The 25801-nt window shown below is 36.3% G+C and overlaps 1 protein-coding gene across 1 annotated transcript; it reads right to left on the bottom strand.

Annotated features, from left to right (window-relative positions):
- Nucleotides 1–13758: 13758 nt before the first annotated feature.
- LOC149210779 (uncharacterized) lies at nucleotides 13759–14310 on the bottom strand. Its single transcript, XM_089399093.1, has one exon. It carries the CDS (start codon nucleotides 14308–14310, stop codon nucleotides 13759–13761), a length of 552 nt encoding a protein of 183 aa, XP_089255219.1.
- Between the last annotated feature and the right edge of the window lie 11491 nt (nucleotides 14311–25801).

The following is a 25801-nucleotide window of genomic DNA, read 5'->3' as shown; positions in this document are numbered from 1 at the left end:
AATATTCATCCAACTAATAGTACACTATCGCTTCTCTGATCTCAATTGGGTCTCTGTCTAAACTAACATGCATGAGTTATTAATGAGATAATCTTCAGTTATCTAAAGTGTAGCAGTTATATGCAAGTATACGTTAACTAACTGCACTTACTTAATTTAAACAAACTGTTTAAATCAATTATAACTGGGCTTGACTCAATTAACTGAGCCAACTAATTACTAGTCAAATTAGAACTCGTCCTTATCTTTGTAATTGATGGATAAATTCCTCAATTAATAGATAAACTGTTGCATGTCCTCACATAGACTTCATTTTTTATTTTTCACAACTAATTTTACTTCCTATTTTAGTCTAGGGACTCACTAAAAATAGGAATCCATTGTGAACCGCTAAAAGTAGAATGTTATTTTTAGCACCTCCATTTTTCATTCCCTGTTGCTCAATCCAAAACTGGTACCCAAACTGCTATTTATAGCAGTTCTATTTTTAGCACTTCTATTTTTAGCATTTCTTGTCGCCATTTTCAACATCACATTTGTTCTATCCCCATCGGAATATGAATATCTGAGTAGGAAAATGAAATGCGGTGTGGAGGCATTGAAAGTCATTACAGTGAAAGTGAAGGAGCTAGTAGGTATCGCAGGAAGACGAGGCAGCCATCTCCAAATCTTGGTACCAAGAATATCCATCAAAGGATCCGACTGATCCTCTTTTATATGACAGCAAAAGATTCCCTTGCAAGTATCCACAATGATGTGGTTGAGCAAAGGAACTTTGTAGATTGCTGAACCACCTCCTTCCACAGCCCAATATTCGATGTCACCTTGCAGATCGTAGTGGATCTAAATCAGAAACCCTGGGGTGGAATGCAGCAACCAATTTGGAAGCTCTACTTGGAGGGCATCACAGGAAGACAAAAGATCATTCCACTTTTCGCAGACTGGCCTCATTTTGACCAAAACCCTAATGGAATGGCTCTTCTAGGAGCCTTTGCCAGATGTCTATTTCCATTGCTAAAATATTGTTGGAATTTCTGATAATTCTAAACAAAACTGAAAAATAGAACAATACTCTGTTTTAACACAGCGGAAATAAAAATATTTTGCAGAATACGGTGTTTCAACAACGCAGTTTCATCAGTTGTTGTTTGCAGTGTATCAGCAATGGTGTTTCAGCAATGCTAAAACTCGTGTATTAGCAACAATCTATTTTAACGCCAAGACTATTTTCTGGTTACGGTTTAATAGCAACGCGCAAATATTCTGGTTACGGTATAACAACAACGTGCAAATAAAACTTATATTTATAAATAGTAAACCAACTGATACAAAAACATCTTCCTCTTAACAGATGGATTCACCAATGACTATGCTGAAAAACATCTTCCTCTTGACAGAGGGATTACAACAGGAACGCTTCAGTTCCACAAACCAATTTCTCACTATCTGAAAATTACAGTTTTAGCACTGTTGTGCGTTAGAGAAAAGAACTCTCTATCATTCTTCTAACCTAAAATAGAACTGTTGTTCATTACATTTATATGTTGAAACATATTTGAGTTTAAACAATAAAATTAAAAAAATATCTTCTAAAACTTATCTGCGTATTGAATGCAGCAAGCGGTGACGCCTTTTGAAGAAATGAAGTCGGCTGTTGCAGGGGAATTTAATGCTAAAAATTTAATGCACATAAATGTGGAAAATATCAAGTACGACTTTGAGGCATCCAACAGTCTGGAATATCTACAGCAAATCAAATTTCTGTCCAGCTGTTTATGTTGCAGTTGGAATTAAATTCCAACAAATATCTGTAAATATCTTTCGGAGTTACTCCACGCCCTTCTACTTGGTGCGATCTGGTATGATATTCGGATATCTAGTATGATATGGATATATTTATGGACATATTCATTCTCCAGTCACTACGATTATCAGCCCACTTCTGTTCACCAAAAGGTAGGATGAATGGTAGAATATAACGGAAAGTGGCCTTTTGGGGTTAGCTTACACCACATTTCATTTTTTTCAACTTCATTCAACGTCCACATGTGAACATCAACAGAATCACGTCTGTCAGTTGCACACAATTGAAGTACCACAACTTGCCCATGGTGTTCACATCAATTCCCTCGAGAAATCTTTGTGCATCCCTTTTGTGGTGCCATTTATGTCCAAAGTCCATCAACAATATTGAACACTATGATGAGATTGCGATTGGAATCGAGAGTAGCCTAGTGAAATTTTCCTTTATAGCAAATACCCTTTCCACAAGGCCAAATATGGTTAGGGACCATTGTGGAAACTTGAGTCCAAGCGTTGGATTCTAAATCATAAATACACATCACATTTGTTCTATCCCCATTTGAATATGAATATCCGAGTAGGAGAACGCAACGCCGTGTGAAGGCATCAAAAGTCATTCCACTGAAAGTGAATGAGGTAGCACGTATTGCAGGAGGACGAGGCAGTCGTCTCAAATTCTTGGTACCAGGAATGCCCATCAAAAGATCTGACTGATCCCATTTTCTATGACAACAAAAGATTCCCCTGCAAGTATCCACAATGACGTGATTGACGTTATTGACCAATTTGGAAGCTCTACTTGGAGGGCATCATGGGAAGACAACAGATCATTCCACTGTTTGCATACCGTCCTCATTTTTCCTAGAACCATAATGCAACAGCTCTTCTAGGAGACTTTGCCAGATGTTTATTTCCATTGCTAAAATATCTGTAAATCTCTTTCGGAGCTACTCCACCCCCTTCTACTCGATGCGATCTGGTATGATATTCGGATATCACTCTCACATTCACAAGTTATATCATAAGAAATGAAAAATAAAATATAAATTATTATAGATTTATTTTAAATACTGATCTAATAAAATAGGGATTTAATTTTTTAAGTGTAAATTTTTAACACTTTACTTTATTTAAATATTTTGAATAATGATTTAATTTTTTTATTTTTTATTTTTTTATTTTATTTTTATATTTTTAATAAAAAATAACAAAATTATACATCATATTAAACAAGACACTAGAATTTCCACTCAATAATAACCTTTTCCAAATACAAATTTGGTCAAACCGGGTCAAACGAATATGGTGAGTGACACTAATTTTTGCGGTCGAGGTTCCTCTTAGGTAATGGTCGGTCTAGGTTCCTCTTAGGTAATGGTCTCTCGCGCAGCATGTGTAGTTGAACCAATTAAATAATGGATATAAATTACAATTTATATATTCTAAAATGGATTTGATATAACACTGTCTTAAGAAGCATATTTTAATGGTTTTTTCAAGAGTGCAGAGTTTAATCATAAAAGAGAACTAATCCACTAGTCTCACAAGAGAAAGTATTTTAATTAATTTTTTTGATGGTGTAAATGTGAAGTTAGCTTTGTAAATATGGACTTTATTTGGGTGGAGTAAGTATTTAAGATAAATTTATATGGGTATATTTTTATTTTTACTTTTTAAATATAAATTTAGTTTTATTCATATTTATTACTAGCAATTGCCCCAAAAGGTGCAAAGAGATGCCCATAAGATTTTAAAATTGAAAAAGTTGTACTTTGATTATAATTTTGGAGCAAATAAGTTTTACCACGTCACCTAAATTTAGTTTATCTATAAGTTTGTCCACCTTGTTAGGATCCTCAAATTGAGAAGAAGTTGTAGTTTGTGTTTTGCAATCATGCTCTTGAAACATTAAATATAATATGACATTTCTAGTCTCAAAAAACTAGAAAATTTAGTTTATCTATAAGTTTTTCCATTTTGTAAGGATTTTCAAATTGAGAGGATGTTGTAGTTTGTGTTCCATAATCATTCTCTTAAAACATTAATTATAACATGAAATATTGTAGTCTCAAAAAACTAGGAAAATGATTTTATGTCATTGTGAACAAATAATGAGTAGAAATATTAAAAGTATTTATGAATAATGAAGTAAATGAAATATTAAAATTATATCTTACTTGGGACAAACACTCATAGATTTGATACAAACTGCTCCTTTTTAAATAAATTCAAAACATATCAAAAATATATATTTATATATAAATAAGACTTCTCAACCTTTCTTTAAAAAATGTTCATTATCGTTTATAAACTATTTCTTATTAAATAAAACAAACTATTCGTTACAAAATAGAATTGAAAATAAACAAAAATTTGTATTTCTCGTTTTTTTTCTTCTTTAATCTTAATCTAGCTTAAAAAATATTCTTTATTACAATATGAAATCTTATTTTCAAATACTCCAATAATTGTATCTTTTTAAAGTTTCCCTTTTTAAATTAATTTTATTAATTTTTTTTATCTATAATTAAATAGAACTTACAAAATGGTTGCCACATTGTTTCCCTACTCTCCAGAAAAGATGTGCCCTCTAGGTAACCAAGTCCAACTGAAAAACAACTCTTGAGTGTTGTGAATTGGGCTATATCTTGAAGATATTTTGAAGATTAAAGAATATCTTCTTGTGATTAGGTCTTGTAAGAGGGATTTGTGAAAATTTCGAAGCCTAAGTGATTAATTCGTTATGATTTCAATAAATCAACTAATTGTTGAATTTAATCAATATAAAAATAAATATTAATAGCTGAAAATAAATCACTCAAGTATAAAAAACAATTTCACACAAACTACTTATTCAATATTAAAATCAATTTCACAGATATGTAATCACTAATGCAGGATTCTCTTTTCATTCCTTATTAAAAAATCCTACAGAGTCACCAAAACAACCCTAAAGTTGAAAATGGTTGAGCAAGTATGGCTAGTTGTATGGTTGTAAGGTTATACAAGTTGTATGGAATGTCAAGGGGTATGCACGACTTTTCCATAATGATATATGGATCCATCTAATAATAGGTTGTATGGAAGCACTCTCTCTTTTCCTGTCACTCAATCTAGTCAGTTGTTACAACGATGAAAGTCTTCCATTTAAGTTGTCTTTATACTTTTATTTGGAGATCTATTTTTGAAACTAGTAATGTATGAGATATGAAATCAATTTTGAGATATGTTTTTTTATAACAAGTAAATTACAAAGAAAAGTTAATTTTTCATTTTTCCTGATACTATTCAAACTATTCCCATTAAAAATGTGTGAAGTTTCATGTCTAAACTCTAATTCTTAGGCACCTAAACCTCATATTTTGGATGTGGCTTGACTTTCTTTCTTAAATGACTACTTGTTACAGGAGAGAAAAATGATATGTTGCATAGAACAGTAAGTTCACTAAGTTCATCATCTCATGCAACTTGAAGTAAGCCTTAGGGAGTTTTCAATAGGAAATCAGTTAATCAAGTGTTAGTGAAGTTTAGGTCCTTGGATGATAGTGACAACAAAGCATTATAATGCATGATTATACAAATGATTACGAAGAAAGAATGAATCTTATTTACCAGTTATGTGTTAATCTCTTGTTACCTATTTCATATGAATACATTTCTGAAGAGGGTTATCATTCCTAAAGCATATTTGATATGCAGATTGAAAAGAAATTGGTTGAAAGGCCCAAAAGCAAGTACATAGTGTCTGAGTTTATTGCCTTCATGTGATGTGCATCTACTACAGGAGGATCCAAGCAAGCAGCTATGCAGTGGAGCAAGTGGGAGTCATGACATCAAAGGTGTTGGAACTACTACACACCTACATGCGGACTTTTATTTAGAGCATGGGACTACATGCAAGATTCCTTTTGCATGATTTACTCCTTGATTTGCTCATTCTTTAACTCCGCAACTGGTTAGTTCTTCTGCATGCTTTATTCCCTGATTTGCTCTTTCTTTCACTCCGTAACTGGCTAGTTATCTCCGGAACTTGTTGTAGGTGTTGAGTCTTCTCATTGATCACCACTATGGTGCATTACCTTGGGATCTTCACCCACTAATGCTATATCATGAGCATGTAACATATTTTCTAATGAACCATTCTTTTCTTCTTTCGATTTTTTTTTAGTGTTTTTTCTCTGCAAAGTTGTGTGTTCAACGTTTACTAGCTAGATTCATCTGTGTAGGTTTTCGAACACATTTACATGGTATCAGAGCCCACATGTTGCTAGATAAAAGGTGCACTAGTACTTTATTTTGTAGGTATTACAACTTGGAGATCGAAGATCGACAGAAAAATGGAGTTTCCCAAAGCATCGACCCTAACACTGTACAACTATCATGAATGGAAGGACCAAATGGCTCAATACCTTCATCATAAAGGGTTGTACAGGATTACCATGGCTACAGAAGTGGAACCCACTTCAGCCATAGAGAAATCCAAGTACCTCAACTGTATGGATGAGGCCCACGGATCCACATGAATGTGCATCTCTCCAGAGTTGCAGTTTCATCTATCTACCTGCAATACTCCCAATGAGATTTGAAAAAAGGTTGAAGATATCTACGGGAAACAGGATGAGATGAAAGGACATCTGCTCAAACTATGATAGAGTTCAAGAATTCTTCACCAAATATAATGATCTATTGCTGCAACTCAAGGGTTGTGGAATTCACAAATCCTAGGAGGAGAGCCGCCGAATTCTCTCTATTATGTCAAAGCTCAGACCGGAATACTCCATATTTGTGTCTACATTTCGTACAATAAGGCTCACAACAGGTAAATCCTACACTATGCCTTCTCTCAAAGAGTTTATGGAGTCCCTTATTTTTGAGCAAGATAAACTCATTAGCATGGGGAAAATCAAACCTCCAAAAGCGCATGCACTTGCTGTGCATGATGGCAGCCACAATAAAAATCACAGATCTGATTCAAGTCAGAAAAATCAGCAGCAAAAATACAAGGGAAAAGCGCATTCCCATCCAAAGAAGGGTACACCAAGCCCTTCAATGACTCCTCTAGCTCGAGAAATGAGAAAGGGAAGAAAGGAAACAGATGCACCTACTGTCAAAGAGGATCCCATCCAGAATCCTCTTGCATGAAGAAACAAATTCACCAAATGGCAGAAATCCATCAGAAGCACAACCTTGGGGACCACATCCCTTAGGGCGCCAAGAAGAAAACTGAGGATGCGCCACATAAAAAAGGTAACAATTTTCATGCTTTAGTTGCAATTAATTCTTATCTCGATGCATGGATTATAGATTCTGGTGCATCACATCATATGGTTGCCGCAAAGGATGTCTATTCCTCTTTGGATGCATGCAAAGGACCTCCCATCATCATGGGAGATGACTCACCTATTGAGGTCACCGGAAAGGTAGAGTGGAACTGTTACACAGTAATTTGTCACCGTTTGTCACCGTCCCTGTTACCACTCTCCCACACGCTAGAGGACTCATTCCGGGACCTATGAGAAGTGGCATGACCTGAAACCACTTGCATTATATTCCTCTAAGTGTGAACTTCATATACCTTGAAGACATCTCCTGCAGTATACCCATAAAAACATCCCTTTTTTTATTTGTGCGGGTCCGCAGTGTACTTCCCGCACCAATGGGGAAATCCTCTAAAGAGGGCGCACCAGTTGGCGCTCTGTCTCGGAGTCGCACTCACGCCAACCTAGTTGGGTAAAGTTTTTAATAAACAAACTTCCGAAGGTTCTCCCTAACCCATTCATCAACCGAATCTATGTTGAGCTAGGATGGTTTTGCTTTGAATCTCCATAGAAGGGAAGTGGTTTGCCACCTTTCATGGAAGCTTCTTAGTGATAAAGCCAATCCCATGAATATTGTGGTTGATCTTATCTCCTTCCCCTCTATCTATAAAAGCTTGTTCTTTTGCCTTGAGCAAGCTAGTTCCAGCATAGTGCTAGTGATAGTAAGAATTCTAGGAGTTCAAGAGATTGAAGTTGCAAGAGCCTTCTTTGCATCCACAAGGCCAAATCTAAGTGAGGAGATTCTTGTCACGAAGGAGAGAGAGGCTTGTTTCCCATCCCAACAAGCTTTGCAAGACTTCTGTAGCTGATCACCTAGCCAAAGGAGGATTTGTCGTCAGAACTATGGTTATATTCTTCTTTGTTGTTTATCAATAATAGATGACCATCATTATGGTTCCACTCTCATTGTCCTTCGTAATGATTGATGTGGAGCTATATCTTTTCTTACTAATATATAATTGCATCTATTGGATTTTATGCTTGTATTTGTGTTGTTCTTTGCATGTGCAGGTGTCCAATCACGGAGATCGTGGGGATTGTGACCGGCCAAAGTAAAGGAATGAGAGTGATGTCTCTTCTACGAATATTAGCGTTGGAATCCAAGTAGGTTCTCATCACCCACCTTTAATTTGCAATTAGGAACATGCGTGATAGCATTGTTTGATTGTTGCTAGACCCGGTTTGGGCTAGTAGGGATCGCCTCTATCCGCAGAGGGGATTTACCTCCACAACAGGAACTTTTACACGGAAGCTTTGAAGATGTGTTTCATGTTACAAAACTTTCGTAAACCTACTTTTAGTTTATTAGATCACTCATTTTGGCACTGGAAAGAGAGTGGAATTCACTCGAGATGCAGTGAACATATATGATCTACATAGTAGCTCCAAAGTTGCAATTGGTGAGGTAAACAATGGAACTAGACTGTATACATTTTCTGAATTTATTGAATCTAAATCCTCCTTATTGCTTACACATGCTGATGATAGTAGTAGGCTTTGGCATGAGAGGTTTGGTCACTTAAATTACAGGTATACGCAACAGCTAAGCAAGAATGAGATAGTGGAAGGCTTGCCAAATATTGGTTTCTCCAAAGGAGTTTGTGAAGGGTGTGTCCTTGGCAAACATCCTAGAGAGAAGTTTGAGACTGGCAAGACTCACAGAGCATCCTCTCTCATAGATATGATCCATAGTGATCTCATGGGGCCTTTTCCTCATCCTTCCATCAACAAATCAAGGTATGTGCTGACATTTATTGATGATTTCTCACGGTATACTTGGGTGTATCTTCTCAGGGCCAAATCTGAAGTTTTTGCGCACTTAGAAGATTTCAAAGCACTAGTTGAGACACTGTCAGAGAGAAATATCAAAGCCCTTCACATAGACAATGGGGGGGAATATGTTAACACAACACTTCGGAACCTTTGCCATCAGTCTGGCATACAGTTGCAGTACACTGTTCCATACACTCTGCAGCAGAACGAAGTTGTTGAGAGAAAGAACCGATCTCTCAAAGAGATGGCTTCCTGCATGTTGCATGCTAATTCACTGCCTCATAAGCTATGGGCTGAAGCACTTAATTGTGCTAATTACATCCAGAACAGATATCCTCATAGGTCTGTCAAGGATCAGACCCCCTTTGAGGCTTGGAGCGGCACTAAACCAGAGGTCACCCACTTCCATGTTTTCGGCTCCCGAGCATGGGCCAGGATCCCCTCTGAAAAGAGGAAAGATCTTGATCCACAGAGCATGGAGTGAATCTCTGTCAGATATCCTAATGGTGTGAAGGGATACCGACTCTTGATTCCCTCTACGGAAAAGCTCATCGTTGAGAGAAGTGTCAAATTTGAGGAATGTCTCTCCCATGCACCTCAATCACCGCATGTAGACACCTTTTATCTACCTCATGTCCGAGATGATGACTCAGTACACTCACATGTACATACAAAGCATGTAGATGTCGAGGTAGAGCATGCAGATGCAGAGACAGAGTCTTCAGATGCAAATCTAGTGCATGCAAATGATGATCCACATCCAAGTCCAGATCAAGCTTCCAGCAGTGAATCATATTCCCCTGTCAAAAATCAGAGAACAAGGAGCTTAAGTGAGATATATACACAAGACCACCCAGCTGCTAGAAATGGTCTTGTCAGGGATAATTCTGATCTGTAGAGGACTAGCTCAGAGTTTATTGAGCCTCCTCTTATCCTCACTACCACGGAACCATCACCATCCTGGCATTATCATTTGGTTCAGTCTTCTGATGATCCACAGTCTTATGGTGAGGCTGTTGGGCATCCATCTTTGGAGTCCACCATGGAGGAGGAGTATAACTCCATCCTCGAGAACCAGACTTGGGTCTGGTCCCCATTCCTTCAAGAAGGAAACTTGTCTGATGCAAATGGGTCTAGAGGACCAAGAGTGCTGCAGATGGGAAAATCACCAGACAGAAAGCAAGGCTAGTAGCCAAAGGCATCCAACAAGTGCATGGCATTGATTATGACGAGACCTTTGCTCCAGTAGCAAAGATGGATATCACACACCTTACACTTGCCATTGCGGCTACCCAGGGGTGGGAAGTACATCAGATGGATATGAAGAATGATTTTCTTCATGGAGACCTATCTGAGGAGATCACTGGCAGCTCGACTTCAACCATTGCTACAGTCAAGAGGGCCTTGCATGATAGGTTATTGATGACGGACATGGGTCCATTACACCTCTTTCTTGGTCTTGAGATCAGTCAGGATGCCACAGGCATCAAACTCTCTTAGGCTAAGTATGCATGGGATCTCCTCGAGAGATTTCACAGGACTGATTGCAAGCTAGCACTGACTCCTTTTCTGTCTGGGGTCCACCTTGAGGATGGAGGTGACACTCCATTAGTTGACAACACTCTCTACCAATAGCTAGTGGGGAGCTTATTTTACCTCACCCACTCCAGAACAGATCTCTCATATGCAGTAGGGGCAGTTTCTAGATACATGCAGGTGCTGGATGAGCTACACTGGAATGTTTCCAAACGCATCCTTCGATATGTGTAGGGTACCATCACCTTCGGGATCACTATTCAACAGGCACTGCATTGGATCTCCTTGGCTTCACAGATTCTAATTGGGCAGGAGACAACATTGATCGCAAGTCCACCTCCGGATATTCACTCAGTATAGGATCTGGGCCTATCTATTGGTCAAGCAAGAAGCAGGCTGCTATTTCTCTCTCTTCAGCTAAGGCCGAGTACAGAGGAGTAGTCAACATCACCATTCAGGCTCTGTGGTTACAACACTTCCTCACTGAGTTGGGTATCCAGTTCCACCAGCCCATTGTCATCTGGTGTGACAACTAAAGCACACTCAAATTTTGCAGGGATCTAGTACAGCAGTAGTGGACGAAGCACATAGAGATCCATATGCACTACATCAGAGACTTAGTACATGATCGGGTCATTGATTTGCAGTTCTGTGCCTCAGCAGAATAGACTGCAGAAATCTTCACCAAGACATTCACTGAGCAGAAGTTTCCCTCTTTGCGTGATCGTCTTGTAGTGAAAGACACAGTTGCTTAGCAACTGTCTTTTCCTCCTCTTTTCTTTTGATTACATTGTATTTTGAGGGGGGGTTTTTCCCATGAGGTTTTCCCTCCTTCGAAAATTTTAGTACAAGTTGCATTGTATTTTGGGTGACCTTTGGCCTTAGTTGCCGGGGCCCATCTTCTATTTTTCCCCATAGTGGTGTTGAGGGGGGTGTTGGAACTACTACACACCTACATGTGGACCCTTAGTTAGAGCATGGGACTACATGCAAGATTCCTTTTGCATGATTTACTCCTTGATTTTCTCATTCTTTAACTCTAGTTCTTTTGCATGATTTACTCCCTGATTTGCTCCTTCTTTCACTTCGCAACTGGCTAGTTATCTCTGGAACTTGTTGTAGGTGTTGAGTCTTCTCATTGATCACCACTATGGTGCATTACCTTAGGATCTTCACCCAGTAATGCCATATCATGAGCATTGTAACCTATTTTCTAATGAACCATTCTTTTCTTCTTTCGATTTTATTTTAGTGTTTTTGCTCTGCAAAGCAGTGTGTTCAACCTTTACTAGCTAGATTCATCTGTGCGAGTTTTCTAACACATTTAGAAAAGGGCACAAATCAATTACCGGAAGCCAAGCAAATACAACCATCAGCTAAGCCGGATGTTAAGGGGAATTTTTGCACCACTAATTTTGATCGGTGTTGGACCAACATATCTCCATGCCTCTTCATGATAATGAAGTAACTTCAACTCCAAAAGCTGACAATATTTTTTTAAGGCCCAAACCGAAGTTAGGCTTGAACAATAAGTATTCGTGTTACAGTTCTCCCTTCATCATTTCACTACAACCACATTTACAGTTCTCCCTTCATCATTTCATTACAACCACATTTACAGCTCTCCTGGTAATTAATGGATTCTAATGCACATTTGATTTCGTACCACTTCAAAGCTAAAAACCAACCCCTTAGCTACATGGAAAATGCCATGATGGCCTCCAAAAAATTTGTGTTCTTAACCATGAGATATACACCATTTAATTCGAAGACTTGTATTCTTATTCCACGAACCCTCAAACCATAATGTCAGAAAAGAGAAAGAAACAAAAAAAGACACATGAAGATGAAACCAACTATTATCAAGATTGAGTTTGCACAGGCTTGAACTGTTGCAAATGCTTGAATTCCACCCGTGGCTTCACCCATACTTTTCCCTCATACATCTTGGTTTCGGAGAGGTGCTTGGTCTCTATTATGAGAAAGTATAGTAGGTCTGAGGCCACTTGCTCCTGGGCTTTTACCACCATGGAAAAAAAAATACTAACGTTATGTTGCATGTTGTGTTCATCGACAACAAACAACGGTATCAACACCAACATTGTTCTGTTGTGCCTCAACATTTTAATCAAATTTAGCATTTATCATTGTATGATGTACATATGCATTAATGCTTTGGAGCCATAGTAATTATCTATTGACATAGGGGTCTTGGCTTCTTTTCTTTTATGAGTTGAGTTAAAGTTGAGTCTAGAACAATAAGAGAACGAAGCTTCTTCTTTTCTTGAATTTAAGAGGAAGATAAGCTGGGAAGTTCAACAGAGAGATATAAGAAACAAATGTCAACATACTACCGAAGGCCACGACTGATCATAACCTTGATCAGAATTTATGTACTTCAATAGCTTCCCAAGATACCACAACTGTTTCAGGGCTTGCAGGAATGCCATGCATATACCAATACTCACTGAATTTATGTATATATCTTGATTGTTGACACCAATGTTGCTCTACGTGCAAATATGATGTCATTAACAGAGTGCGGAAACCATGTCAATATATGTGCATGATACCATAATGTCTTCTTATAATTAGAGTATCTATTCTATGCATACAATGTGGATCATCTTACATGGTAAAACCATATGCAATACTCCAATCTAAAACCATACAATAATTTCTATATGGTTTTGTCATACGAAAACTGTTGTTTACATATATTGATGGAGACATACTTTCACCGCCAATGTGCCGAGAATGTAAAATTACATATGCGATGAGCCAAAAGAGATACGAAAGATTCAGAACCATGTGAGGTGCCTAATAGTCCTAGGATGCGGCAAACCATACATCTGAAATGTAAGTTATAGGATCGAGCCAATAGAGTGAAGTCATATAAAAGGAGATCAGGTTACCTGGATGATGATATATACAAAAGGGACTGCGCTTAGGACATTTACTTCGGTTTATAAAAAGTATACTAATATCTTCCTGTAAACTGATTTTTATGAAAATAAAAAATTTATAATATCTTCAAAACGGTTTATGAGAAAGGCAAATCAAATATCATTAAAATTTACCAATGCAATTTAAAAACCATCAAAATTTTCATATAAACTTGATGATGTATAAATAATAACCTAAGGCCACCACAGATTGGTAGTTTCCAAGGGTGATACAGATATATAAGACTGCCGTTGTCGTTGATACGTATGAAGATCCGGTAATCCCATTTTCCGGAAGATTAATTTCCCCTTGGAGTTAAATATGGAGATATTTATGGACATATTCATTTTCCAGTCTACCACGATTATCAACCCACTTTTGTTCACCGCGAAGGTAGGATGAACGGCAGATATAATGGAAAGTGGCCTTTTGGGGATAGCTTATACCACGTTTGACTTTTTTCAGCTTCATTCAACATCCACATGTGAAGGTCAACAGAATCACGTCTGTCAGTTGCACACAATTGAAGTAGCGCCAGTTGCCCATCGTGTTCACATAAATTCCCCGGAGAAATCTTTGTGCATCCCTTTGGTGGTGCCATTTCTGTCCAAAGTCCATCAACAATATTGAACGCCACGATGAGATTGCGATTGCGATGGGAAGCGAGAGTAGCCCAGTGAAATTTTCCTTTACAGTAAATACCCTTTCCACAAGGCCGAATATGGTCGGGGACAATCGTGGAAACTTGAGTCCAGGCGTTGGATTCTGAATCATAAATACACATCACATTTGTTCTATCCCTATCAGAATACGAATTTCCTAGCACGAGAATGCAACGCCGTGTGGAGGCATCGAAGGTCATTCCACTGAAAGTGAAGGAGGTAGCAGGAGGAAGAGGCAGCCGTCTCCAATTATTGGTACCAGGAATGCCCATCGAAAGATCCCATTGAAACCCTTTTGTATGACAGCAGAAGATGCCCTTGCAAGTATCAACAACGACGTGATTGAGCAAAGGAACTTTGTAGATTGCCGAACCACCTCCTTCCACAGCCCAATATTCCACATCACCTTGCAGATCCCAGTGGTGTTGGGTATTTTTCAATGGGAGAAAATACCAAAAACCAAATAAACAAGCACACAGAGGCAATGCTCTGTTTTACCTCCACAGGATCCTTTTGTGCACAGACAACTTAAAAAAAATTTCACAGAGAGACAGAGTATTTCACTACCATAAGAACATTCTATTCATTAAAATCTGATGCAAAGATTTACCACTGTAAAATGCTTTTTATATTCACTGGTGTGAAAAACAACTTACTGCTGTAATAAAAGGATTTACATAAGTTTACTGCTGTGAAAAACAAAATTACATAGGCTTACAAAATTTCACGCTCCACCATTTCCTTTATCCACTACTTGTCCAAAACCACACATGGTTTTTCAGTTTTTACTGCATCTTCGTATTACAATGCTCCAGACAAAAACATTACAACATATTTTGTGCACTGCTGTGCATTCACCCTCTGGTTCTTCACATTTTACACACCGCTGTGTGTTTTTCTTTTTACTGCACCATCAATCTTTTTTACGCTGCTGTGAACTCCCTCTGTCTCCTCCCATGTGCGATACATGTAAATAAAAGTCAACACCCACAAAAAATACGAGCTACTCTTCTTGTATTACATTGCATTAAAAAAACGACCATACCGGTCTTTAAATGCTACATACCTATTACTTAAAGAAACCTACGAGCTATATAAAAAAATATATATCGTAACGTGCCCATATTCACATTAAAAAGGCCCACCAAAATCCTGTACCAATCATTAACTCATTTACCTACGTCGGTCAACCATAAATCTTTCACTCCACGCAAAACATTGAATTGATGTGGGTCCGTATGCAGCTCCAGGTGATCAACGGCGGAGGAGAGTGGAGCAGATCCGACGGTGGATAACGATATCGGAAGGCCTCACATGAGTGAACGATATCTCCCGATGGGTCAAAGTTGCCTACGTCAGGCGAGAGCCACGTGCCAACACCAGAACGCATCGGAGCAACGAATACGGAAACTGCTTTTCCGGAAAAGGGGTGCGATATGTTTCTGGGCAGTTTTGTGGTTTTGCAGGCGGTTTTGGTTGAAAGCATACGGCAGCGTTGGAATTATATTTCAACAAGTGGATCTGAATCAGAAATCCAGGGGTGGAATGCAGTGACCAATTTGGAAGCTTTACTTGGAGGGCATCACGGGAAGACAACAGATCATTCCACTATTTGCAGACCGACCTCATTTTGCCCAGAACCTTAATGGGCAGCCTCGCTAAAACACTATGCAGCACGTCTTCTGGGAGCCTTTCCCAGACTTTTGTTTCCATTGCTAAAATATCCGTAAATATCTTTCGGAGTTACTCCACACCCTTCTGCGCGGTCCGATCTGTTCTGATCTTCGGATATGGCTCTCACCTTCACAAATTATATCATAAGAAATGAACATTATAATATAAACCATTATAGGTTTACTTTAAATACGGATGGAATAAAATAGGGATTCAATTTTTTAACTGTAAATTTAGCCGACATTATTTAAAATATTTGAATAATTATTTAAGGTTTTTATTTTTTATTTTTTATAAATTTTTGTTTTATTTTTATTTTTAATAACTCATGATTTATATTATGGTCGTAGAATCAGTCTCTAGCCTCAATAATTATTTTTTTTTATTTTTTTTATTTTTTTTTTTATAAATATTTGTTTTATTTTTATTTTCAATAACAAAAAAACACATAATTTATATTATGGGTGTAGAATCAGCGTTTAGCTCAATAATGAACTGGTGGAATTGGAGCAGAGAAACAAGATGAAGGAAGGGCCAGCAAGGGAACATGACAAGTTGGTGGTAATCATTATAGAGTATATCTTGGCACTTTTTGTTCATGAAAGTGACCTTCCTTTTGCTCATGGTAAATTGTATGTGGATCCCTATGTTGTGTTTGTACACCCTCAGGCTCGCAGATTTTTGTGGCCTTGTTTGTGTGTATTCAAGGTGGTTTTGTGCTCAGAGAAACCTAGAGAAGTGCATGATTTGGTCGTGCAACATGTTTTGAGAGGAACCACAATTTTTGGGGTTGCATAATTTCTTATTCAATTGAGGACTGTGTCATGATGAGAATCATTGGAGAAGGCGATGAATTCCATGAATGTTATAAGGATTTGACTACAAATATCATGTGAAAACTTCTCACTAACAATTGGAGACCTATCTCTTGCCTTATCTGGAATGTTTGGAATCGGTGCGAAGCATTCCTGAATTTGTAAAGAAGTTCCCATTTCTCCCACAGAAGGGGCACACTCAAGAGTGGTCTCCATTTGAAGAAGGTAAGGCTACTGCTTCGTTTGCATCTCCTTTTCCACCATGTCACCATGGAATTGTGAAGAATTGGAAAATGTTTCCGAGTATTATAATAGAAACTTCAAATTCTCAGTTGGAATCTTTTAATACTCAATGCTCTGGGATTGGTTATACTGGCAAACAACTTCCATAACAGGAACTAGCATCTCATTTTCACACTCAGTTCCAGCTACTGCTAACTTAGGAAGTCTTGAAATTTATCACAGAAACTCTTCAAGAGTGTTCTCGGGTTTCAATGAGGATAAAACCTTTTCATTTGAATTTTGCTTCTACGAATCCATAGAGAGAAGAGATATGGAGGGGTTAAAACCATAAGTACTCCCTCAACAACCCACAAGGTGGATGGAAACGGATAATCCAAACAAGTTCTAAGCGCTGGAGAAGTCTAGGTTGAAGCCTTACGTTGTAAACGTCGAATTCATCACGCAAGTCCTTGGTCAAGTTCAGAACATAGCTGAGGATTTTTGGCTAAATTTCGAAATTATATCAAGCTTTTCTACAGTGTTTGGTTACAGAATATCAGTGGAGCAAGAAGACATTTTTAAGAACAATAGGCTTGCTTAACAAAGGCCAAAAGTTTGGTTACTGGTTCGCAAGTAGATTGAAAGAATTGTGTGGAGTTGGACACGAGGTTCATGCACGAGTTCCCTATCAATATGATCAATGATGGCACTACAAGGTACGTGGCTTCTCTGGTTATGGAGCATCTCTTAGGAATTTCTGATGTTTCTCATTGCAACTATGGATTTCTTGATGCCATTGAAGAAGGCATGAATGGAAACGTCATAATTGGTCTGCCCATATTACTAAAAAGTTGGTAAGCGTCAAGAATTTCAACCGAAAGGGCCTCATTTCAGGCACAAAGGAAACCCAATATGGATCTTCCTATAGAGTTGTCATTGCATTTCTTGTTAGAGAGCAGACACTTGATTTGTGGCATCAAGTTGTAGAAAATGGGGGGTTGGATTTTGAATTGTTGAAGAAGGGAAAATTGATTGCAATCACTCGGTTGTAGGATATGGAGTTGTTGAAGAAGAGGAGAGTGAATGAAATGAGTGGGATGGAGGATAATGAATTGTTAAAGATGGGGAGCACAAAAGGGGAGGGGAAGATTGAAGACGGAGAAGGAGATCAATGTGGGGAGAAATGGTAGAAGTTGTTGCCACTGGTGGATTTGGAAGGGGGGAGTGTCGATAGTGAAGGAGTACAAATGCAAAAGGGAGTGGAGAGGAAAGATGGGGGAATGAATAGTTTGGATTCTCCAGTTGAAGGGGTAGTTTTGTGGAGAATCAAGGTTAAGTTAGCTGACGAATGCGTTGAAACTATGGAACAATATCTTGTAGACTGCTAACTTCGGTAGTTTGAAATGTATCATGGAATCTCATCAAGAGTATTATGAGTGAATGAAATAATTAGGATGGAGGATAATGAATTGTTAAAGATGGGGAACATGAAAGGGGAGGGGAAGACTGAAGAGAGAGAAGGAGATCAATGTGGGGATAAATGGCAGAATGAATAGTTTGGATTGTTGAGTTGCAGGGACAGTTTTGTGGAGAAACAAGGTCAAGTTAGTTGACGAATGTGCTGAAACTATGGAACAATATCTTGCGGCCTACTAACTTCGGCAGTTTTGAAATGTATCATGGAATCTCATCAAGAGTATTCTTGGGTTTTAGTGATCAGATCGAGAGTTACAACAATAGTAGTTATACGAGGGAATTGATTAATCAGGGTGTTGACAATATGAAGTATATGAGGGAACAGAATTAGGGGAAGGTTTATTTACATAACATGACTTGTGAAAAGGAAAAAATTGGAAAAGAAACTACAAGAAAAGGAGTGTAATCTACAAAAAGTGCTAGAAGTCTTAATATAATAAATGAAGAAAAGAAAAATGCAGAGGAGAAAAACTCTGACTTATCAAAATCATTTCTAGAAAGGGGTAGGACTTTGAAACGGGTGAAATTAGAGAAGAACATGAAAATAAAACAAAGAGAAAACATTATTTGTTCTTTGCAGGGAACTATCCAGGTTCTGCAAGAAAATTTAGGAAGTTTTGAGAAGAACGAGGAATTTGAAATGTTTGTCAAGAGGGAAGTTGAGAAAGTCAAAGAAACAACTCAAATTCGTTCCATTTTGACAACATTTCCTGGACTGAAACAAGAAGAGACTCTTGTGATTGGAACACAACATATGATTAAAGAGTTGAGGCAGCAATGGAAAGTAAAATATCAATCGAAACCTCATCAATTTATGTTGATAATTATTTCAGATGTTCAACAGTCGACAGTGGAACCTTACCAAAAAATCAGTAAGAAAGGCACAAGTTCTTATATAGTTGGAGATGAGAGGACAATTGATAGAAGTCATATTATTCTAACAAGTGATACCTAGGCTCTAAATTGTTCTGTAGGGGATCACCGTATATGGTATGTGAAATAATGCCACTAGTTTTTTGTTGTGTCAAAACTACTTTTTTTTGTGTCAAAACTATTAGAAAAGTTCAAAAATGTCTTCTCTAGCATTCCAAAGTATTTAACCCTACTTTCTATCAGTAAATTAATGTATACAACATAAAATATTGATAATGGGGGAAATATGGATTTGTGATGCTTTTCGGAAAGAAAATTACTGAAACTCTAATATAAGCTGGTTATGTGTAGAAGGCAAAACTTGTCTCTAGAAACATATAGAGGGCCACAGAAGGTAGAAACTTTTATCTTGTAAGGAATTTACATCTACGTTCTTTAAAATTTGATGCATATATATAAGAATCTAAAAACATAGAGAGGTTCACAGGAGGTAGAAACTTTCAACTTGTAAGAAATTTACATCTACATCCTTTACAATCTGATGCATATCTATAAGGAAATAAAAACAGAGATTATCCACCTCTTTTTCATATCTAATTTAATAACCATTACCATTCACAAACACCATAATCTCTAGTAAATAAAGTTAAATAATCTTTTGCTTTTTTGTTTTGCAATTGAAAATAGCTTTCTGTAATAAAAAAAGCATTATGTTACAACTCTTTTTTACATTAAAAAGAAGAGCCGCTGCAAAGAATGAGAGGATTTAATTCTGTGCTAGTAAGGGGTAGGGTGTGTGAAGTAGTTTGCAGTAGTCACACGAGGCAATACTAAGACAAGACAGGCATACCCCATGTTATTGTAACTAGTTTGAAATGAGCTAACCTGTGCCATGTTGATGAGTAACTGTAGCGAAGGAGGCATGCTTGTGGACTGTTGTTCCAAAATAGAGAATTCAATGAGAATGATGATCAGAATGTGGGTAGGTGCCTAATAAGCATGAATTATGTTCTACCCCTAATCATCATCAGCTCAAAATAAAAAACAAACACAACCATATAGTGGAAGGCTAATATGGTTGCAGCACTATGATCCTTTATGATAATGGGAGGTTCCTTTGCCAATTTGATATTATGTGTCCCTCAAAGGCATCCTACAATTGATCATAAGCCTTGGAAAATTGCTCTCGCGCAAACTTGTGCAAAATTGTGATCAGATCAAGAGTTACAACAATAGTAATTATACGAGGGAGTTAATTAATCAGGGTGTTGACAATATGAATCATATGAGGGAACAAAATTAGGGGAAGGTTGATTTACATAGCATGACTTGTGGAAAGGAAAAAATTAGAAAAGAAACTACAAGAAAAGGAGGGTTATCTACAAAAAGTGGTAGAAGTCTTAATATAGTAAATGAAGAAAAGAAAAATGCAGAGGAGAAAAACTCTGACTTATCAAAAGCATTTCTAGAAAGGGGTAGGGCTTTGAAACAGGTGAAATTAGAGAATAACTTGAAAATAAAACAGAGAGAAAACATTATTTTTTCTTTGCGGGGAACTATCCAAGTTCTGCAAGAAAAGTTAGGAAATTTTGAGAAGAACCAAGAATTTGAAATGTTTGTCGAGAGGGAAGTTGAGAATGTTAAAGAAACAACTCAAATTCGTTCCACTTTGACAACATTTCCTGGACTGAAACATGAAGAGCATCTTGTGATTGGAACACAAAAGATGATTAAAGAGTCGATGCAGCAATGGCAAGTAAAACATCAATCAAAACCTCATCAGTTTATGTTGATAATTAGTCCAGATGTTCAATAGCCAATAGTGGAACCTTACCAGCAAACAGTGGAACCTTACCAACAAATTAGTAAGAATGGCACAAGTTCTCATATAGCTGCAGATGAGAGACAACTGATAGAAGTCATATTCTTTTGACAAGTGATACTGAGGCTCTGAATTGTTCTATTTGCATGGAGCAGTGGACAACTGCAGGGGATCACCATATATGGTATGTGCAACAATGCCACTAATTTTTTGTTGTGTCAAAACTACTTTTTTGTTGTGTCAAAACTATTAGAAATGTTCAGCAATGTTTTCTCTAGCATTCCAAAGTCTTTAACACTACTTTCTATCAGTAATTTAATGTATACAACATAAGATATTGATAATGGTTGAAATATGGATTGTGATGCTTTTCACAAAGCAAATTACTAAAACTCTAACATAAGCTGGTTATGTGTAGAAGCCAAAACTTGTCTCTAAAAACATATAGAGGGCCAGAGAAGGTAGAAACTTTCAACGTGTAAGGAATTTACATCTGCATTCTTTACAATTTGATGCATATCTATAAGGATCTAAAACATAGAGAGGTTCACAGGAGGTAGAAACTTTCAACTTGTAAGAAATTTACATCTACGTTCTTTACAATTTGATGCATATTATCTATAAGGAAATAAAAACAGAGATTATCCACCTCTTTTTCATAACTAATTTAATAACCATTATCATTCACAAACACCATAATCTCTAGTAGAGAAAGCTAAATAATCTTTTGCATTTTTGTTTTGCAATTGAAAATAGCTTTTTGTAATAAAAAAAGCCATTATGTTACAACTCTTTTTTATATTAAAAAGAAGAGCCACTGAAAAGACTAGGAGGATTTAATTTTGTGCCAGTAAGGGATAGGATGTGTGAAGTAGTTTGTGGTAGTCACGGGAGGCAATACTAAGACAAGACAGGCATATCCCATGTTATTGTAACTGTTTCGAAGTGAGCTAACCTGTGCCATATTGGTGAGTAAGTGTAGCAAAGGAGGCATGTTTGTGGATTATTGTTCCAGAATACAATATTCAATGAGAATGATGATGAGAATGTCGGTAGGTGCCTAATAAGCATGCATTATGTTCGAACCCTAATCATCATCATCTCAAAAGAATAAAAAAACACAGCCATATAGTGGAAGGCCAATATGGTTGTAGAAATATGAGCCATTATTATAATGGGATGTCCGTTTTCCAATTTGATATTATTTGTCCCTAAAAGACATCTTACAATTGATCATAACCCTTGGAAAACTGCTCTCGTGCAAACTTGTGCAAAATTCAAACACATATGAAAGTATCAATGGAAATGCTTATGGCGTTCCCTTTGCAAGATCTGGTGCAAATGCTAGTATACTTTACCCCATATATTAATTTATAGGAGTTGTCTTTAGTGAAACTTTTTGGACTTTTCGGTGCTGGAACTGCAGAACAGTTTGAGGTGAAATCTTAATATGTGCTATTTAAACTAGGTTGTTGATTCAATAAATTCCTTTTGGACTTTAAATAAATTAGGCTGAAAAAACCTATCGAAAATTTGAACCTTGATTCAATCGTATACATAATACATTATAGCATAGAAATTACAAATTAAACTACTCCTATGATCATTCTTATTTCGTTATTGATAAAATTTATTTGAATATATCAATATAAATTATTTTATATATTAATCTTCTTTTCACAATCTTCCTAAATAATACTTTCTTAACTTATTATTAATTTTGACATGCCATCAACCCTTTTTTCGGGCTTATTTTCGACATTTTAAAAATTTCTTTGGGCCTTTCATCTCCTCGATGTTGTGCTGCAACAATCCTTGCTGCCTACTTCACCTTGGCTAGATGCTTCTTTTTGTGTCTTAATTCCTAAATTTCATATTTCTTATTCTTAGACTCAACTAATACGTTTATATAGTATTCTAAGGTGAGTGTCTTTGAACTTCAACCAAAGTGAAGACTACCCAGTGGCCCTTGGTTTTTTCTCATTGACATTCTCTCTACTAGTACCTTTAGGAACTGGCCAAATAAGTTCTCCACCCCTCCAACCTACATGTCATTTCTTGGCAACTGATTGAACTATATTGTTATCTTCACTTGATGCATGATTATGTTCTTCATATTCTTCCATTGCTCTATTCTCCATAAAAAAATGAACAATTTGTTCAATTTTGTTGGTTGTGAAGTAATGTTCATTCTTTTTTCGTTGGTTCTTGAGACACTATGTTCGTTCAAATTAATCATGGCTTCTGTCATCCATGATGGTGGGGTTGCTTGGCCTGGAAATGTCAATTCGTCATTGTTGCTTCCTAGTGAAATATCAACAATGTCCTTTTCAAATACATCTTCATTGTCAACTGCATGTTCAATAATGTCATTAACAATATGAGCATTAGAAGTTCCATGTGCTTGAGTTGGTAGAACAACCTCCATGTTACTATCAATTTCATCATGATTATATTGTGTTTCACATACATGTTCATTATCATCACCATATAAGTGTCCTTGAGAGAGGGAAACAATATTATCAGTTGCAACCACATCACCCTGTTCATTTACTTAACATTGCACTTCAACTCCTGTTTCAACATGCCCTTCCTCCTCACCATCCACATGAAACGCTTGGCTAAAAGCAATATCATGCATAAGAGCGTCATAATTCATTTTCTAGATTCCTGTCCTGAAGCCAACCTTGATATTTGACGATGTGAGAACCATTTAAAATCTTTATTTGCAAGATCTACTAGCTCGAAACTTTTCACCTCAACCCCCAATTTTTTTGCCTTCCATGCAACATGCTCTTACCTGAAATAGTTTTTGAAAGGGCCAAACACACTAACATCAAGGGGTTGTAACCTTTGAATTGGATGAACAAGAAATGTTAACGGGTCGATGCCCAAAATTTTTGCTTCCTCAATTGTTTATATAGCAATGTGACTTCCATGGCCATCTAATATTAATAGGTGTCTGTCATTAATTTGTTTAGCCACATGGTTGCCAATATTGTTATTGCTAATCAACACAACCTCATGGCATGGAAGAATTTGTTAGAAGCCTCCCTTCCATGATAGAAACCGACCTGGACTCCACTAATTCAACCATATGTCACCTATCCTTCGTAGGCTACCACTTGTCATTGTTGGTGGGAGTTATAATGTTTTGCATTCAATGGGGGTCTAGGTTTTGGGTAAAAGCATGTTAATGTGTATCACTTTTTTCCTTTTTGTGGCAAAGAAATTTTACTCTTAAATTTACAAAATCATCAAAAATTAGGTGGTGGTAAAAGAAGACAAAAAATGTCAATTTAAATTCAATTTCATGTCATATTTTTTCTAAAATTTAATATATATTTTTTTATCTAATTTATTCATTTTCTTTAAAAGATATCATTAATATTTTGCATAAATTTTTAAGCAGTGACAAAACTGCGACCCCCATATCTCTATTGATTTATGTTTTTCAATTCCAATTTCTTTAAGAGATGTGTTGTAAACATTCTAAAAATTGCTAAACAAATTTAAAAATAAAAAGTAAGCGTATCTTTTAATTACTATTAAAATACTAGTAAAAATGATCATCTTTTCGTATATATAAAACTGCGAACAAGAAACTACCCTTTATAGTTTATAAAATCAATTTTTTTTAATAGAAATTTGAAAATAACATATAACAAAATGTTAAAATTATTTTTTGAAAATTTTTAAAATATATTTTAAATTTTTTATAATAAATTTTTTAATTATGATTATAATAACATATTTTATATTATTCAAAATATAATATATAAAATTATTTGTTTAGAAATTCTAATTCTATTTATATATATATTTTTAAAGAGTTTTAGCATTTCATTTAACTTTACATAAAGTTATTTATATTTTGTGAGTGATTAACCATAGTTTTTACCAATATTTACTATCAGTTGACTTATTTGCAAATTTAGTATTTACTTTTTATAACATTATTTATATTTTCTAAACCCATTAAATAGGTTCGCTATAGCTTTTACTAAAATTTATTGTGAGTTAGCTTTGTTACAAATTTAGCATTTATTTTTAATAATTAACAAGTATGAAACTCAACTCATTTAATTGATATTTTTATATTATTATTTTTATCTTTTTCATTGGAGTACTTTTTAGCTTTTGCCATATAATGAGACACATTAGCATGCTTTTACCCTTTTCTTCCGACCCATTTTATTCGATGTATTTTCGACCTTGTATTATCTTTTATCTGGGTTGGGTGTGTGGGAATTTTGATATTTTGGGAATCATTCCCAGTTTGTAAAATTTATTGTAGGAATGGTTGTGACTTTGTCAATACTAGTATTCTGATAGATAAGATGTTGATCGGGTATTTAAATTTATTGTGGGAATGGCTCTAAGTTTGTTAATACTCTTATTCCTCTTGATAACACTCTTCAGGCATGAAGGAAGCTCTTGGAGGAATTTCAACTAAAAAAAGTGACACCTATTTTATTTTCTAGTTAAGATGTTGATCTAGGTTAATTAAACATTTTTGAGTTGAATTGAATCTTTAAATATTGAAAACCATAAAGTATTGATTTGAAGCCAAGAAGGTTGGAGACACTCACATCCATCCTATGCTTGGATTCAGAAGACAAAGTAATTTTGCAAGTTGTTTGGGTGTTGAGGGTAGCCTTAGTTGTGTTCTTGGACCTGGTTGTAAAGTGCATTGCCTTAGTGTTATTTCAATTAAACTAAATCTTTAAATGTTCAAAACTGTAAACTCTCCATTTTCTACTATATCATTGTCTCTTTGCTAGAGTTCTTTTTGTAAAACACTTTGCTTAAATATAATGTTGAATTAAATTAATTATAAAAGAAGATAAACGTGTATACTAATTTTTATGAATATAAGAG

Source organism: Pinus tabuliformis, chromosome 1_2 (assembly GCF_031772625.1).
Source record: "Pinus tabuliformis cultivar Carrire ecotype Pingquan chromosome 1_2, CPIR1, whole genome shotgun sequence".
NCBI classification, from domain to species: Eukaryota; Viridiplantae; Streptophyta; class Pinopsida; order Pinales; family Pinaceae; genus Pinus; species Pinus tabuliformis.
Note: the sequence above shows the minus strand (reverse complement) of the source record. Positions and strands in the feature narration are given on the sequence as shown.